This window comes from Pongo abelii, chromosome 13 (assembly GCF_028885655.2).
Source record: "Pongo abelii isolate AG06213 chromosome 13, NHGRI_mPonAbe1-v2.0_pri, whole genome shotgun sequence".
In the NCBI taxonomy this organism is placed as follows: domain Eukaryota; kingdom Metazoa; phylum Chordata; class Mammalia; order Primates; family Hominidae; genus Pongo; species Pongo abelii.
This window is the reverse complement of record NC_071998.2, coordinates 126,850,826-126,865,497: the sequence shown is the minus strand read 5'-3', so window position 1 is coordinate 126,865,497 and position 14,672 is coordinate 126,850,826. Positions and strand designations below refer to the sequence as shown.

Sequence of the window (14,672 nt, the reverse complement as noted above, 5' to 3'; positions counted from 1 at the left end):
CAAGGTCACTCACCAGCTTCCCACCTCCAGGCCCACCTTCCCAGGTCCTCCCTCAGGCTTCCTGGGATCATCTGCAGCAAACAACATGTCCCCGAATCCCTGTCTGCTTTCAGAGACCCAAACTCTGCCAAGGTTCCACACTGGCTGTGACCGGAGCAGATGTCTCCACCTTCTGGATACAAGTGTCCTCATCTGTAAGATTTTCCTTGTGCTAAATCATGGAAATCTTTCAAGAAAATCCTGGCTTTAAACACCTTCAATAGAACAAAAGGCGTCCTGAACATTTGCCTCTGTGCCTCTCCACATTCTGTTCCTTATTTCCACACTGTTTAATCGGTGTGTACACACTGTTGTGGGTTCAGGGAGGTCTGGGAGGGCAGCTTCATGTTTGTTGATTGAATGAGCCCCAACCAGCTCCTTCCCAGATATCTGAGTGGCCCTTGGGCTCTTCAGCCCTCTCCAGAGTGTCTTGCACTGCTATACCTAGGATGGGAACCTTCCACATGGAACCTGGAACGTTCTCTACAGGTGGGAAAACTGCTTTGCACATACAAGTGAGGCCTAGGGCAGACAGCTTCTCCATGGAGGGGAGAGGAAAATCATAAATAAGAACACCACAGCCCGGGCAGCCCATTCCCCAGGGCCAGGCGTGAGCAGAGCGCTTTCCACGGCCCTTCCCACCCAGGCTTGACAGCAGCCTCACGAGGTCCTCTTAGCTCCCAGTTCTCACACAAACCAACCGAGGCTTAGAGGGGTGAAGTGGCATTGCCAAGACCCACAGTCGGTGGGTGTGGGAGCTAGGAGCCCCTGTGCGGTGGAGCAGGACATGCTCGCCTGTGGAACAGCAGATCCAGCATCTGTGGGGTGGGGGCAAACCTTCCACATGTGCCCAGAAAAGCAGGAACGAGGAATGGTCACTGCTCTGCCTCCAGGTGACGCTCTAGCTTCTCCGTGCAGCCTGCGTGGGGACTCCCACCCTGCGGGTCTCATCCGGGAACAGGGCTGACTCATTTTCACTCTGGGGTGAGCCAAAGGGAGGACGGCCCAAACATACGAACAGGAACGAAACGCAGTCGTTCATCGCCATCATATGAATTGGAGAAGTCCAGGAAGAATTTCTGGGCTATTCCTATAGGAACATGAAAGGTCACTTTGCACCTGGCCAAGCTGGGGCCGGATGGTGGTGGGGTGAGGGCGGAAGGAGGCCTAGGGTGCTGGGATTGGGACTTGGGGGCCGCTGGAGAGGCAGAACCCTGGGAGGACCCTGGGAGCCACCTGGTGGCATCTGGGCAGGAGGCCTTCCCAGCCATCCAGGGGCCCTGGCTGTGGAGACCTCCCCTGCACACTTGCACTCCCAGCCAGTGTTGGTGTCGAGGAGCCCCTGTCCCTCACTTGGGGAGAGAGTGGGGGTCGCCCCCTTGGCCAGTCTCCTGCGTGGAGCTCTGCAGAGACAGCGACCTAGGAACATCAGAGCCCGGCCTGGCCCTTGTCACTTCTGCCCACGTGACCTTCCACTCCCCGGATCAGGCACACAGCCGTGTCTGTGCAGACCTCCAGCCAGGATGACATGAGATCCATCTCAAGGGCTGGGGCCCACATCAGCAGAGGGCATCAGCTGGCCCAGCTGGCCTCGATCTTCATGGGCCCCTAGGCTCCTGCCCCAACACCCTGCTCTTGCCCAGGGCAGGCTCTCCCCTCTTGTCCCCTCCCCCCACACACCCAGGGAGGGGTGCGGAGGATCAGAGTGGAAGCCTAGCCTGTGCTGACCTCGGGGCTGCCCTGAGCTCCTCCAGGCAAATGGGGATCTTCCGGGCCTCAGGGGCGGGGCTGGAAAGGCTCCTTGACCCTCCCCACCCCACCCTGCCCTGAGCCGGCTCTGCCAGGCCCGTCCTCTGGTGGCTGCCTCTGGTCTTCCCCACCGTCTGGGACACCAGCTGGTCCAGGCACAGCCTTACCACAATCCAGAGAAGGCCACCTCTAATGGGGCCTGCAGGCATTGTGTCCACGGGAGGAAAGGGCTGGGGGGCCCCTCTCCCCACTGCTGGGGCAGCTCCCTTGCCCTTCCCCAGCCTCAGGCACTCTCATCATCTCCTTTGGCCTCTTCTGGGGGCTCTTGGGGTTCATCTCCAGGGTGGAAAACTTGGAGGGCCCCTCCTGGCAGAGTCAAGGATGGGGTCAGGGAGACCCCATCCCCTCAACCCTCAACCTTTGTTTCACCCACAGCCCCTCTGAATCCTGGGAGCTGGCTCTTTCCACTTCCGGAGGGGGCCCTCAGGCCCACCCTGGCTGTCCCAGCGTGGCCCCCGCGGCTTCTGCGCTGCACCCTTCCCGTCCCTCCCTGCTCCTCATGGTCACTAGTGCCTGCTTATCCACTGGGTCATCCCCTCGGCCAGGGCCCCTCCTGCCCTGGAAGCCCAGCAAGCGCCCACTCGTAGCTCCTCAGCGGGTCCTCGCCGGCCTGTGCCGGGTGCAGGGGCCAGTGGGAGGACAGCAGGAGCCCGGCAGGCCATCAGCACAAGGTAAGGGGGACCGGTCGGGACCCAGGGAGCCTGCCCAGGCCTGCCAGCCCCCATCATTCTTACAAGGCTCCTCGGGTTAGCCACAGCACTGCCTGGGCTGCTCCCCTCCACCCAGCCTCAAAATTAATGCCCCAGAAGAGACCGCCCCGTCCCTCCTGTGTGTTTGTGCCCCACTGTGTCTCCTGAGGTCCAACCCCTAGAGCTGCCTGCAACGCCCTCCCTAATGGCTTAGCAGGGAAGGGCCTGGCCTGGATCCAAGCTACAAAGGCCTCTCCCAGGGAAGGCCCAGTCACAACTCCAGGGGCACCTCCTGGAAGCCCCTCAATCAGTGCCCAGTGTTTGATACTGCTGTCTCATCTCCAGGGTCCTGGCTCCCCGCAGCTGGCCTCCCCAGCATGGTGGGACAGGAGACCCAGCTCAGGGTGTCACACCCTGAGAGGGATTCTAGGGGGAGCCTTGGAGGGGCCCTCACTTCATCTGCCTTTATACACGTGCATCTTCAGACTTCGGCTTTGCAAATTAAAGCCATGCTGGCCTGAGACCAACCTGAAGCTCAGCTCCCTGTCCCGCCCAGATCACAAACCTGTGACACCCCCGGGGACCCCTACCATGAACCCCTCACCAGCCTAACCCTGAAGGGACAGGGATGGGCGCTGGACTCTGGCCTCCCATTGCCCTGCAGGGCAGGCCTCACCCTACCCGGGGCACCAGACTCCACAGGGCCCTGCTGCCCAAACTCTGCCCAGAGACGGCTCCTTGGGCGGTCAGGTGCATGGGGGGCTATGTCCTAAGCAGCTCGGGATGGGGCCGGGAGGAGGCCGCAGCTTGTCCCAGGAACACTGCTGTATCCCCACAGGTGAGGGGTGTTAAGTGTCCCTGTCAGCAAGTGCCCGTCTTTCCTGAAATTGGGTCCACACCAAGCCTGTCCTGTTCTGCTGAATGAGGCTGGCCGGGCTGTGGGCTTGTCACGAGCTCCACTGCTGAAGACGGTGCCCTCTAGTGGCAGCTGGCACCTCTGCTGACCTCATTCATGCCCCTCACACACACAGTGCCCGTCCCATCTCTCATCACTGGGGCCCCAGTGCGTGCCTGAAGAAAAGCCACACCACATGGATGAAAGCAAACCCACTCGAGGCAGAGCCCCAAACTCCAAGTCTCATTTTGCCCAAATCCGAGTTTTATTTTTGCTGGAATCAGGTCATCTGGCCTGGCTGTCCCACCAACCCAGCTGGGAGCCTCTGAGTGGCCTGCCAGCAGCATCTCAGTACAAAACAGCCCCCTGGAACCAGGTAGCCAAGGAAGCGGGCCACCTAAAAGGCATTTAGACTGAGAAGAAAAACTGCACCTTCCTGACAAAGGTCAGGGGTCAGGGTGAAGGGAGGGCTGCTGGGATCACAGGGACAGCAGCATCTTCCAGCAGCTCGGCCACACCAGCCATTGAGGTCCTAACTGCAGCCAAGGGGGCCGTTCTGCACACGTCGCTCACCCTCTGTGCTCTGTTCCCCACAGAGCAAATGCACATGGCAACGTTGGTCTGCTCAGCCACTGGTTCTGAGGTGGAACGGTGGATGTCTGCACTGTGACATCAGCTGAGTAAGTAACAAGGACTGAGGATGCCGCTGACCCAGGGCTGGGGAAGGGGACTCCCAGCTCAGACAGGCTTGGCTGTGGTTTGCTTTGGGAGGAGAGTGAACATCACAGGGAACGGCTCATGTCAGCCCCAGGAGGGTGAGCTGGCCCCTGGCCCCCGGGCTCCTTCTGGCCCTGCAGGCGATAGAGAGCCTCAACCTGCCGCCGCTTCTCCTTGGCCCGGGTGATGGCCGTCTGGAAGAGCCTGCAGTAGAGGTGCACGGCCAGCGGGGAGTCGTCGTTGCCGGGTACAGGGTAGGTGATGAGGCAGGGGTTGCAGTTGGTGTCCACGATGCCCACTGTGGGGATGTTCATCTTGGCTGCGTCTCTCACGGCCACGTGTGGCTCAAAGATGTTGTTGAGCGTGTGCAGGAAGATGATGAGGTCCGGCAGGCGGACCGTGGGGCCAAAGAGGAGGCGCGCGTTGGTCAGCATGCCGCCCTTGAAGTAGCGAGTGTGGGCGTACTCGCCACAGTCACGGGCCGTGTTCTCAATCAGGTATGAGAACTGCCGGTTGCGGCTTATAAACAAGATGATGCCCTTGCGGTAGGCCATGTGGGCGGTGAAGTTCAAGGCCAGCTGGAGGTGCACGGCTGTCTGTTCCAGGTCGATGATGTCATGGTCCAGGCGGCTCCCAAAGATGTACGGCTCCATAAACCTGCCAGAGACCCCCCCAAGGCAAGGGGGAAGAGAGTTCACGGGGCCATCTCCACTGGCCCCTTGCAGGAACACAGACGCCCACCAGGGACTCCCGGGCTCCTCTGTGGGGGCACTATGGGCTGGGGAAGCACAATTTGCAACACTCCCCGTGTGGATGAACAGCAGTGCAGACCCATCCAGGCCACCCCTCTGCACGCCTCGTCTCGTGGCTTAACCCCTCCAACCCTCTACGTCTTCCTGAAGGAATCCTAATGGAACTGACCCCATATGGATGTGTGGACATCCAACATGACGCCAAAAGGACATTCTGCCCTGTGCAGCTCACAGGGCAGCCCCCTCCATCACTCTCCTCTTCCCGAGGCTTTGTGGACAAGGCCCCTCTGGGGTTGGACTTAGCGGGGTGCTCTGGGCCAAAAGCATTAAGGGATCAGGGCAGGAGTGGCCAAGCATGGGTGGGGAACCCTGATCCAAGGCACTGGACCACTGCTGGCCTGGGCTGAGAAGAGCGGGGCATGGGAGACACCCCTGCCTCTCGGTGCATGACAGGCGAGTCATCCACATTCGCGGTTCCCAGGTCCTCACCTCCAGTCTACTCCCAATGGGTTCTGTCCCTTCCTCTCAAGCAATCCTGCCCATCAAGGCACTGGCGACCTCCATCTTGCCAAGGTCACACCCTTGAATTCACTTCTCAGCAGCATCAACAGAGAACCACATCTCCCCTACCCCCGGCTGTCCCTCTTCACCGACTCCAAACACTGGAGCGCCCAGGGCTCCACCTTGGACCTCCTTTTCTGATGCTCTGGAAACACCTGCCAGCCCCCAATGCTGATGGCTCCCTGGGCCCAGGCTCATCCCTCCTGGTAACCGTGTGACCTCTCCACTGGGGCAGCAAGGGGTTCATACCTGGTAGGAACCAAGCTTGTGATGTCCCTCAGGTCTCCCCTGGTTTTCACCATCTCAGTAACCAGTACCAGGCTCCACCCAAAGAGCAGGTATTTGATCCCTTCAGCCTCAGCCACCTTCCACCCCAGCCCAAGGCCCACTGGCTCTGCCCCACTGCCTCATGTCCACCTGCTGCTCCAGCTCTTCTGCTACTGGGATTTAAGCCCCACCACCTTCACCCTGGATGCTCACACCAACTTCCTCCCTGGCCTGCCACCTGCCGCCTCCCATCCCCTCTCCCGGCAGCAGTCAAAATGACCACGTGCGAATACAGGACCAGTCATTCCTCCTCCCCACAGCCCGGAAGGCCCAGCCCGATCCGGGCGGGACAACCTTACAGGTTCTGCCCTCAGCCTTTCCATTTCTGAACCCGTGGAGTCCTGCATCCCCCAGCAGGCCTGCCCTATCAAGGGCTGTGAGCGCCACGCCAAGGCACACAAGAGCCCCTGCCAAGCTTAGGAATAAACTGCTACTTCTCTGTGGGGCTCTGTGTTCCCATGTGGAGGAGGATGGGGCTGTCATCACCTAAAACTGACACAGGCCAGTTCAAAAGTGGCCCTAGAACCAGCGCAGGTCCCAGGTCCCAAGCCCTCCTGGGAACCGCCCCAGGCTCAGATGGGGGTGTTACCTACCTGTGCCGACAGCCAGCTTTGTGTCCCAGATGCACTCGGGCATCGAAGAGGCTTCTCACGGAAAACAGTTCCTTGACATTGAAGAAGTCAGAGTGCTTGAGGGGCTCATTCAGAATCTTGTCGTTGAAATCTACGGCAGGGAGGAGGAGCGACGCTGCGTCTCCCACCGGTGGCAGCAGAGACAGGCAGAGCGCAGTTCCCGCCCACCCCTGCTCCCAAGTGCCTTCTGTGACACCGCGGTGGGGAGCCGGGAGCCCAGCAGCCCCAGGAAAGACCTGGAAGCACAGGGACCTTTTCAGGAAACAGAGGGCTGGAGCCAGGTTCTGATCCCGACCTTGCTCCTGGGTGAGCCTGGTCGAACCTGCTCAATCCCGTCCCTCGGTCTTACTTGGAAGACAGAGGAGAAAAAGAGAGGGGCCCAGAGGGTTTCTCAGGTCTTTCTGGCACCTCCCCGCCTTGTGGTCTCAGGTGGCCAGCCAGAAAGTCCCCATCAGGAGTCCAGCAAGGTGGGCAGACTCCAAGCCCGGTGCCCCCAGGTCACTTGGACCCGCCTGGGCGAGCTCGGGGCTCCGGGCCTCGGTGGTCCAGTGACACCCCCTAGGGAGCGAAGCCTGTGCTAACCACTGGCCTGCCCGCTCCCTCTCACCCTATCCACGGTGAGGCGGTGGCCTCAGCCCGCTGTACTACATCCGGCAGGACCGAGCGGCGGCCAGCACGGGAGTGAGAGGAGCCCGGCGGAGCGCGCAGTTGCGACCGCGTGCAGCGCCCAGGCCCCTCCAGGGTTCGCATCCCCCGCGGCTGCCGGCCTCTCCTCGTTCCCACCCGACTCGGCTGGGCGCCCAGTGTTACCGGGGCCGTCCTCGGACTCGAGGATCACAGGGGCCGTCGCGCTTCCAAGCGTCCTGCGGCTCGGCCGAGCAGGTCCGGGGATCGCCTTCCCGAGGAAGCCCAGCCAGCGCGACGGGGCCCGGGCACCTGGGGGGAAGCAGACAGAGGTCCGGGCGCCGCGTCCCGGATGCACCACGCCCGCCCCCCACCGCATCCCCAACGGGCCCCTCCGCGTCCCCGCGCCCTCCCCGAGTCCCCTCAGTGCTCGCCCCGGGTACCCTCCGCGTCCCCGCCGCTCCCTCGGGTCCCCGCGCCCCCTCCGCATCCTCCTCGCATCCTCCTCCCCAGGGTCCCGCAAGCGCGCGCTCACCCGCGCCGAGTATTCGGGGCAGCGCGGCCGGGGATGTCGCCATGGCTGGGACGCGGAGCAGAGCGAGGCCTCCCTCCAGGCCGGGCCGAGCGGCCTCCCCTTCCGCCGCCTTCCGCGCGGGGCCGCAGTGCCGCCTACAGGCCCGGAGGAGCCACAGTGCAGTCCCCAGGCGGCTGGGACCTCCCTGCGGGGGCGGGGCAGGCGAGGGGTCAGGGCCCGGGGTCCTGGGCTTGAGAGTCTCGGGCGGGGAACGGGGCCACGGTCCTTGCCCTGCAGCTCGCCCCGCCCTGCTAATGGGCCAGGCCAGCCCGGGAGGCCCCTGACCCTTGGGGGAGCCCGCTGGGCGATGGGGACCCTCGCCTCCCGCCAAGTGAGCTGTGCACCACGTCCTGCGCAACCTCTTGCTCTCCAAAACTGTTTGTAATATTTAAACGATATTTGGCTTAGGAGAATTTCATAAAGTTAGCAAGATCTCGGGTCTCAATTTAGACTCGGGGTGCTGGGGGGCATAGCATCCCTGGAGTACATTGGACAGCAAAAGTCCAATCGTTGCCTGCCGAGTGGACCTGCAGTGCTTGAACCCCGTCACCCGGCTGGCGGGGTCCCAGGCCCTGGGGTTTCTTTCGCCCGGGAGTCCACGCCCTGATGCTGGGGTGGCCAGGTCCCCCTGCGGGTGGCGGGGGGCCTGGGGCTGCCTCACACGACGGTCCCAGCAGGGAATCTCTCGCCGTCCGGACCTTCCCGGCCCTTGGGGACTCGCCCGACAGGTTCCGGACCCACCCGCAGAGGAACCCGGCCCATGCGCGGCGCCTTTAAGGCCCCTCCGCTCGCTCCCCAGTCACGTGACCTGGCCGTCGCTTGGCAACAGGACGCCGCCGAGTCCTGCTACTCCTCGAGGCGCAATGGCTGAGGAAAGCCCCAGAGCGTGCGCGGAGCCTGTGGCGCCCAAGGCCACGGCCCCGTCGGAGAGGACCAGCGACTACTACCGCGTGAGCGCCGACCTGCCGGGCAGGTTCAACAACCCGGGGTGGTTCCGGGGCTACAGGTAAGGAAGCTGGGGCGCGCCTGGTTCTGGCGTCCACTGCTCGATAGCCCCGTGTGTGAGAGACCCCGCAAGACCCCCAAAGCCCTAGCTACAGAAATTAAGAGGATCGAGTGGTCATCCGGGGCCCGCGCTGTCATCGCCCACCAGTGAGTGGCGAACGTGCTCCCTAGAGCCTCATACAAGGAAGTGGGGATAGGGGCAGTGGGGGGCAGGGCCGTGGGGGAAGAAAGCCCAGTTGTGGTCTCAGCTCCACTGTTTTGTCAGGTGAGTCTCCTCTCCTCTCTACCCTGAAACTCCGCTGCAGGGCGTGAGCACAGCAGCACCTCCACTGTCTTGCTGTAGACTCAGCCAGCTCTGAGCTGCCACAGGGCATTGCAGGCTAAGAAGTAGTAAGAAACTCAATTCCGGTAGGCAGGTGCAAACGTCTTGCGGTGCTCATCACACATTTGGTCCCTCAACAGTCCTCTAGGGCAGGGTCTGTTAGTATCCTCATTCTCCCATTGAGATGACTGGGATGTAGAAAGAACAACTTGGCCAAGATCTAGGAGTATAAAGTAAAGCTATGTTGTGGGCTTGCAGCCTCTCAGTAGCCTGTCCTACTGACAGGTAGGGGCAGTGGTACCAGTAGAAGCATAGCCTCAGCGAGGGTAGGGGCTCAGAGGCAGAGGGACCCTCTGGGTGGCAGGGTCTGGAGGCCAAGCCTCTGCTCCCGACAAGCTAAGTTACCCAGAAATTGCAGCATGTGCCGAGGCCCTGCCAGGGCTGGGGATCAGCACTTGCTGGCTGCCTGCTCTTTAGGGCTTTGGCCTGCCTTGGAAGAGCAGGGACAGTGGCGAGCAGAGGGGGCCCGGGAGGCCGGGCCATTCAGAACGGTCATCAGCCAGGTACTCCCAGAGGCTGCCTTTGAGGCTGCATCACCAGCCCGGGCACATTGCTCTTTCCATGGGGGCATTTCCAGTAGAGTGCCGTCAACCACATACAAGGCTGTGGCTTGTGCAGAATTAGATTAAATGAATGAAAATAGAGGGTTTCTCATCCACCAGGATCCAGAAGTCTGTCTCGGTGTACAGGACCAGTAACCAGGCTTACGGGAGCAGAGCCCCCACCGTGCACGAGATGCCCGTAAGTGGGATGCAAGACCTGGCATGGGGGGCGGGCAGGGGGTGGGCAGCCTCAAGAAGAGGCTAAAAACCTGGGGTTCTCAATAGGTCAACAATGAGACGGGGAGGGGTGCACCCAGGGAGGAGGCCAAAGTTCCAACATCACAAATGGGGTGGAGGGAGGTTCCCAAAATTGTTTTGGGAGAGGGTAGGATGGAACTAAATGAGTGAATAAATTTGGGAGTGGAGTGTTTTAAAAGAGGAGGATATAGACTTGCTGACATCACCCTGCCCCCATACACCCAACCACATGCACAGCAGTCACACACACGCACGCAACCATCTCCTGCAACTTACAGTGCTCAGTTCTGAGGCAAATAAATGAAGGGCTACTTTTTTTTTTGGAATTACACTTTATGAGATGTTAACGTGTGGCGTTAAGAGGCAGTACTGGCTGACGGCACAGCTTGTGGGTGGGCAAGTTGCACTGCTGGGCACAGGAGTCTGTGGGCCATTGGGGAAGCCAAACCCTTTTTGAGCTTGACCTCAGGCTCCAGGACGGCCCTCCTAGAACCTCCCCACACCAAACCCCATGAAGGTCCAGGTGAATGGACAGAGGGACTAGTGCGGTGTCTCCTGCACACCTGGGACACTGGGCCAGCCATTTTGGGGTGAGAATGTTGTGGACGTATTTTCGTTGTGAAAGCATTCATCATTGAAAAGGTCTGGTGAGTGCTTATTTAGTTGTGTTGCGTGACTGAGCTCTTGTGAGAAGATTACTTACCTAAAAATGCTGGAGCATTTGAGAGTCACTTTCCCATAATTAGATGACCCTGAGTTTTCCCTGGGTATCAGGTATTTCTATGAAAAAGACCAGACACAGCTGGGGGCGGTGGCTCACACCTGTAATCCCAGCACTTTGGGAGGCTGAGGTGAGAGGATCACTTGAGGCTAGGAGTTCAAGACCAGCCTGGGCAACGTAATGAGACCCCCATCCCTATAAAAATAAAATAAAATAATTAGCTGGGTGTGGTGGCATGCACCTGTAGTCCCAGCTATTCAGGAGGCTGAGGTGGGAGGACTGCTTGAGCCCAGGAGGTTGAGGCTGCAGTGAGCCTTGATCATGCCATTGCATTCCACCCTGGGTGACAGAGCCAGACCCTGTCACCAAAGCAAACAAACAAAAACCAAAAAAAAAAAAAAAAAAAAAAAAAAAACAACCCAGCACACTCACTAACATGGGTCCAGATGTTTCAGGTTTTATAAAAGGCCATGAAAAAATGTTCCTATTGTAAATGGTAGGAGCCTTCAGGCCACTGATATGAGCAGGCAGTGAGGTAGGAGGCATGAGGTACTCTTGACACGTTTCCAAGGAGGTTTTCCTCCTTCTTATCCACCTGCCCCATCTGGAGTCTCTTTTCCAGTTTCGTGACCAAGGGTGGATGCCGGAGAAGCTGTTTACCTCCCATGTGGGAACAGAAGATAAATGCTTTGCATTAAAAAGTACACTGAAAGGCTGGGCACGGTGGCTCACGCCTGTAATCCCAGCACTTTGGGAGGCCGAGGCGGGAGGATCACCTGAGGTCAGGAGTTTGAGACCAGCCTGGGCAACATGGCGAAACCCCGTCTCTACTAAAAATACAAAAATTAGCCAGGCATAGTGGTGGGCGCCTGTAATCCCAGCTACTTGGGAGGCTGAGGCAGGAGAATCGCTTGAACCCAGAGGCGGAGGTTGCAGTGAGCTGAGATGGCACCATTGCATGCTGGCTTGGGCGACTAGAGCAAAAACTCCATCTCAAAAAAAAAAAAAAAAACGCACTGAGGGGAATTCCTCTCCATGAGACCGCACGGGTGGATCCCTGTGACGATACATTTGTCCCACCCATAGAATGTAGACTTTAGTTACTAATAGAGTATCAACACTGGCTCCACCATAACAAGTGTGCCACACGAGTTCCACATGCTAAGGACAGGGGAAACTGTGTTTGCTGAGGGAGGTAATTTGGGAACTCTCTGTACTTCCTGTTTAATTTTTCTATAGATCTAAAACTTCTCAAAAACAAAGAAAAGTTTTCTCTTTGCACTTGTTTCTTGCCAAGGAGATGAAACATCAGGTGATGTGCGTGACACAGGATCCTCTAAGGACAGGTCACCCGTATAGGGTAAAAAAATTTGGCAGAGGTCCAGACCACTCGCTTCAGGAATGTCACAGTCACCTAATGATGCTGTCTTGCTAGAATAACTCCTACCACTGGGTGCCTGCCCACACAAGTGGCCTCAGCACACCCCTTTTCACTCTTGTTGCCCAGGCAGGACTGCAATGGCGCTATCTCGGCTCACTGCAAGCTCCGCCTCCCGGGTTCAAGCAATTCTCCTGCCTCAGCCTCCCGAGTAGCTGGGATTACAGGCACCCACCATCACGACCGGCTAATATTTTTGTATTTTTAGTAGAGATGGCATTTCACTATGTTGGCCAGGCTGGTCTCGAACTCCTGACCTCAGGCGATCCACCTGCCTCAGCCTCCCAGAGTGCTGGGATTACAGGCATGAGCCACTGCACCCAGCCCCAGTTAAGGCTGAAACCCACTGACATGGATATCATTTCTATTCCATAGAAGAGAAAACTGAAGTTCAGAGAGGGCTGGCAGCTTTCCCAGAGTAGCACAGTGAGGAAAAGCAGACCTGGGGGTGACTCCAGGCCTGACCCCCAAGGCGATGCTCACAGCCACATCCTGAGGTAGAGATGGCACACAGGTGGCCCCACAGCTCATCCTTCTATCCTTAGAACAGTGCAAGGGGCAGTGTTAACAGCAAGTGCCAGGCATCGGGCATGGATTAGGATGGTCTGGGGTGAGCCAGGCCATCCTACCCACTCTGGCTTCTCTGCATTTTCTTATGAATTCTTATTTTTCTTTCAAAAATATTCAACGGATTGCTCAAGAGTATTATACGTCATTAATCCGTGTTCCTTTATCTCTTATAGAAAGTATTTTATCCAAATTCGAATAAATTTTCCCAACAACTTGCAGCGGGTGGAATGTTCCGGAACAATACTCTCAATGTTTACCTGGAGAAAAGCATTGTGACTGGCCCTGATAACTGCATCACCTCCTGTGACCGGCTCAACTTCCACCCCAGTTACAACATCAACAGGCCATCCATCTGCGATTGAGGGGCTGGAAACCCCCTTTAGGAGTCCTCTGACCCCAGGGCCTCCTGGAAAATCATCGTCCCTCATCACCCACAGTCGCCCGATTGTGATGGCGCAGACTGCGCTGCCTTCCCTGAAAATATTATTCATCCGCGGAGTAAGAAAATTTGCAAACGGGGCTGTGAAGTCCTGCTATTTCACATCTAATAAGTACATGGGAAAGATGCTAATGGTTGACTTTGCATTAAAAACGTTGTCACATCCTGAGCTTCTGTCTCGTCTGACATTTGTCATGGTAGAGTGGGGCTGTGGGCTCCTGGGGCCCAAGTCCTGGCCTGAGCATCAGGAGCGCTGGCGGCTAACGCCACTCGTGTCTTTATTTGGGAGCCATGTTACACACAAAACCAGTTAGGGAGCAGATCTCCTGTCCTAAAGCACCCAGCACCCTGGCTGTGATCCGCATAAACACTGCGGGGTTCCCATGAGGGCATGAGATGCCCCACTGGGGTGTGGGCGAGGGCCAGGCGCTGGGCAGGAGGAGGAGCAGACACCTCGTCAGCCAAGTCGAGGCTGAACAGGCAGGAGGGGCCGTTACTGTGTGAGATTACTTGAGGAGCATATGGGGTTGCAGGTGAACCTCCTCTACCATGTTTGTGTGCTTCATGCTCCAGCAACGGGCAGGGGCAGGGGCAGAGATAACGTTGGTGAATGCCCTTCATTGTGGAAGGGGGTGATGCAGACATGGACATTCTCTATGTTTATTTTAAAATTCCAATAAAAAGTAAAAAAAAGGCAGGGGATTACTTGTATTTTGCTAAGGGGGGTAATAACTACATTAAGTGGATTTTTATCTCTATGTAGTCATAAATCCATGTTTACTATGAGCTACAGGGTCTTCAATAAAAAAACATTTTGTCTATGACATGGATTTTTTTTCCTTCTATGAGAGCAAGATGTGTTCATTATAGGAAATTTAGAAAGTACTGAAACTAGAAAAAAGAAACTCCTCTTACACACCATCAATAATATCTTGTTTATAGATTCTTACCTGCAGGGATTCTACTCACGAATTAGGGAAGAAGTTAAACATCATGATGGGTTATTTCTTCATATAAACGTTTTATTATTAATACACAAAAGTAAACATTTTGGCAACAGTCTTAATGTCCAATTTGGGATGGAAATGCTTTCCAGAGAAAATCAATATATTTAATTAAAAAGTATACAAAATTGGCCCTGAAGCCAGGATCTATGTAATATCTTTCTTCTGAGCTAAAAAAACCAGCAGAGACTCCAGGCATAAAACTGAAAATGTTCTTGCAGTTATTCCTTAAAAATACCAGAAATACCAGTAACCCCTCTGTGTTTAGCTTCTATTGAAATAAAAAAAAATATGTCTTATCAATCAGGTTTCTCAACACGCTGAAAAGAATGCATTCCTGGCTGGGCGTGGTGGGTGGCTCACACCTGTAATCTCAGCACTTTGGGAAGCTGAGGCGGGCAGATCACTTGAGGTCAGGTGTTCCAGACCATCCTGACCAACATGGTGAAACCCTGTCTCTACTAAAAATACAAAAATTAGCCAGGGGTGTTGTGGGGCGTGCCTGTCATTCCAGCTACTCGGGAGGCAGAGGCAGGGGAAGTGCTTGAACCTGGGAGGCGGAGATTGCAGTGAGCTGAGATCACGCCACTGCACTCCAGCTCAGGAGACAGAGCAAGATTCTGTCTCAAAAAAAAAAAAAAAAAAAAAAAAGCATTCCTTCCTCCACAGACGATTTTGAAAAATATCAGGGTAA

General features: G+C 57.0%; 2 protein-coding genes across 3 annotated transcripts; one reads left to right on the top strand and one right to left on the bottom strand.

Annotated features, from left to right (window-relative positions):
• Nucleotides 1–3,675: 3,675 nt before the first annotated feature.
• On the bottom strand, nt 3,676–8,370 carry MRPS2 (mitochondrial ribosomal protein S2). Its single transcript, XM_024252134.3, has 5 exons — nt 8,283–8,370; nt 7,581–7,764; nt 7,232–7,357; nt 6,383–6,512; nt 3,676–4,806 (listed from the first exon to the last, which is right to left on the bottom strand). The coding sequence occupies exons 2-5, from the start codon at nt 7,621–7,623 to the stop codon at nt 4,215–4,217; spliced, it is 891 nt and encodes a 296-aa protein (XP_024107902.1). The 5' UTR covers nt 7,624–7,764; nt 8,283–8,370; the 3' UTR covers nt 3,676–4,214.
• Nucleotides 7,784–13,143, top strand: PIERCE1 (piercer of microtubule wall 1). Of its 2 annotated transcripts, none has more exons than XM_054520882.2 (3): nt 7,784–8,625; nt 9,669–9,747; nt 12,755–13,143. In XM_054520882.2, exons 1-3 carry the CDS (start codon nt 8,483–8,485, stop codon nt 12,809–12,811), a joined length of 279 nt encoding a protein of 92 aa, XP_054376857.2. In that variant the 5' UTR covers nt 7,784–8,482; the 3' UTR covers nt 12,812–13,143. The 2 variants fall into 2 exon arrangements, with proteins under 2 accessions (XP_054376857.2, XP_002820413.3); XM_002820367.5 differs by having other exon boundaries at nt 7,818–8,625; nt 12,709–13,143.
• The last annotated feature ends 1,529 nt before the right edge of the window (nt 13,144–14,672 follow it).

Coding starts and splice junctions, on each gene's coding strand:
- MRPS2 (XM_024252134.3), bottom strand. CDS start 7,623: ATGGCGACATCCCCGGCCGCGCTGCCCCGAATACTCGGCGCGG. Junction 7,358..7,580: donor GCCCCGAATACTCGGCGCGG/GTGAGCGCGCGC, acceptor GCTTCCCCCCAG/GTGCCCGGGCCCCGTCGCGC. Junction 4,807..6,382: donor AAAGCTGGCTGTCGGCACAG/GTAGGTAACACC, acceptor GGTCTCTGGCAG/GTTTATGGAGCCGTACATCT.
- PIERCE1 (XM_002820367.5), top strand. CDS start 8,483: ATGGCTGAGGAAAGCCCCAGAGCGTGCGCGGAGCCTGTGGCGCCCAAG. Junction 8,626..9,668: donor GGGTGGTTCCGGGGCTACAG/GTAAGGAAGCTG, acceptor CTCATCCACCAG/GATCCAGAAGTCTGTCTCGG. Junction 9,748..12,708: donor CCACCGTGCACGAGATGCCC/GTAAGTGGGATG, acceptor TATCTCTTATAG/AAAGTATTTTATCCAAATTC.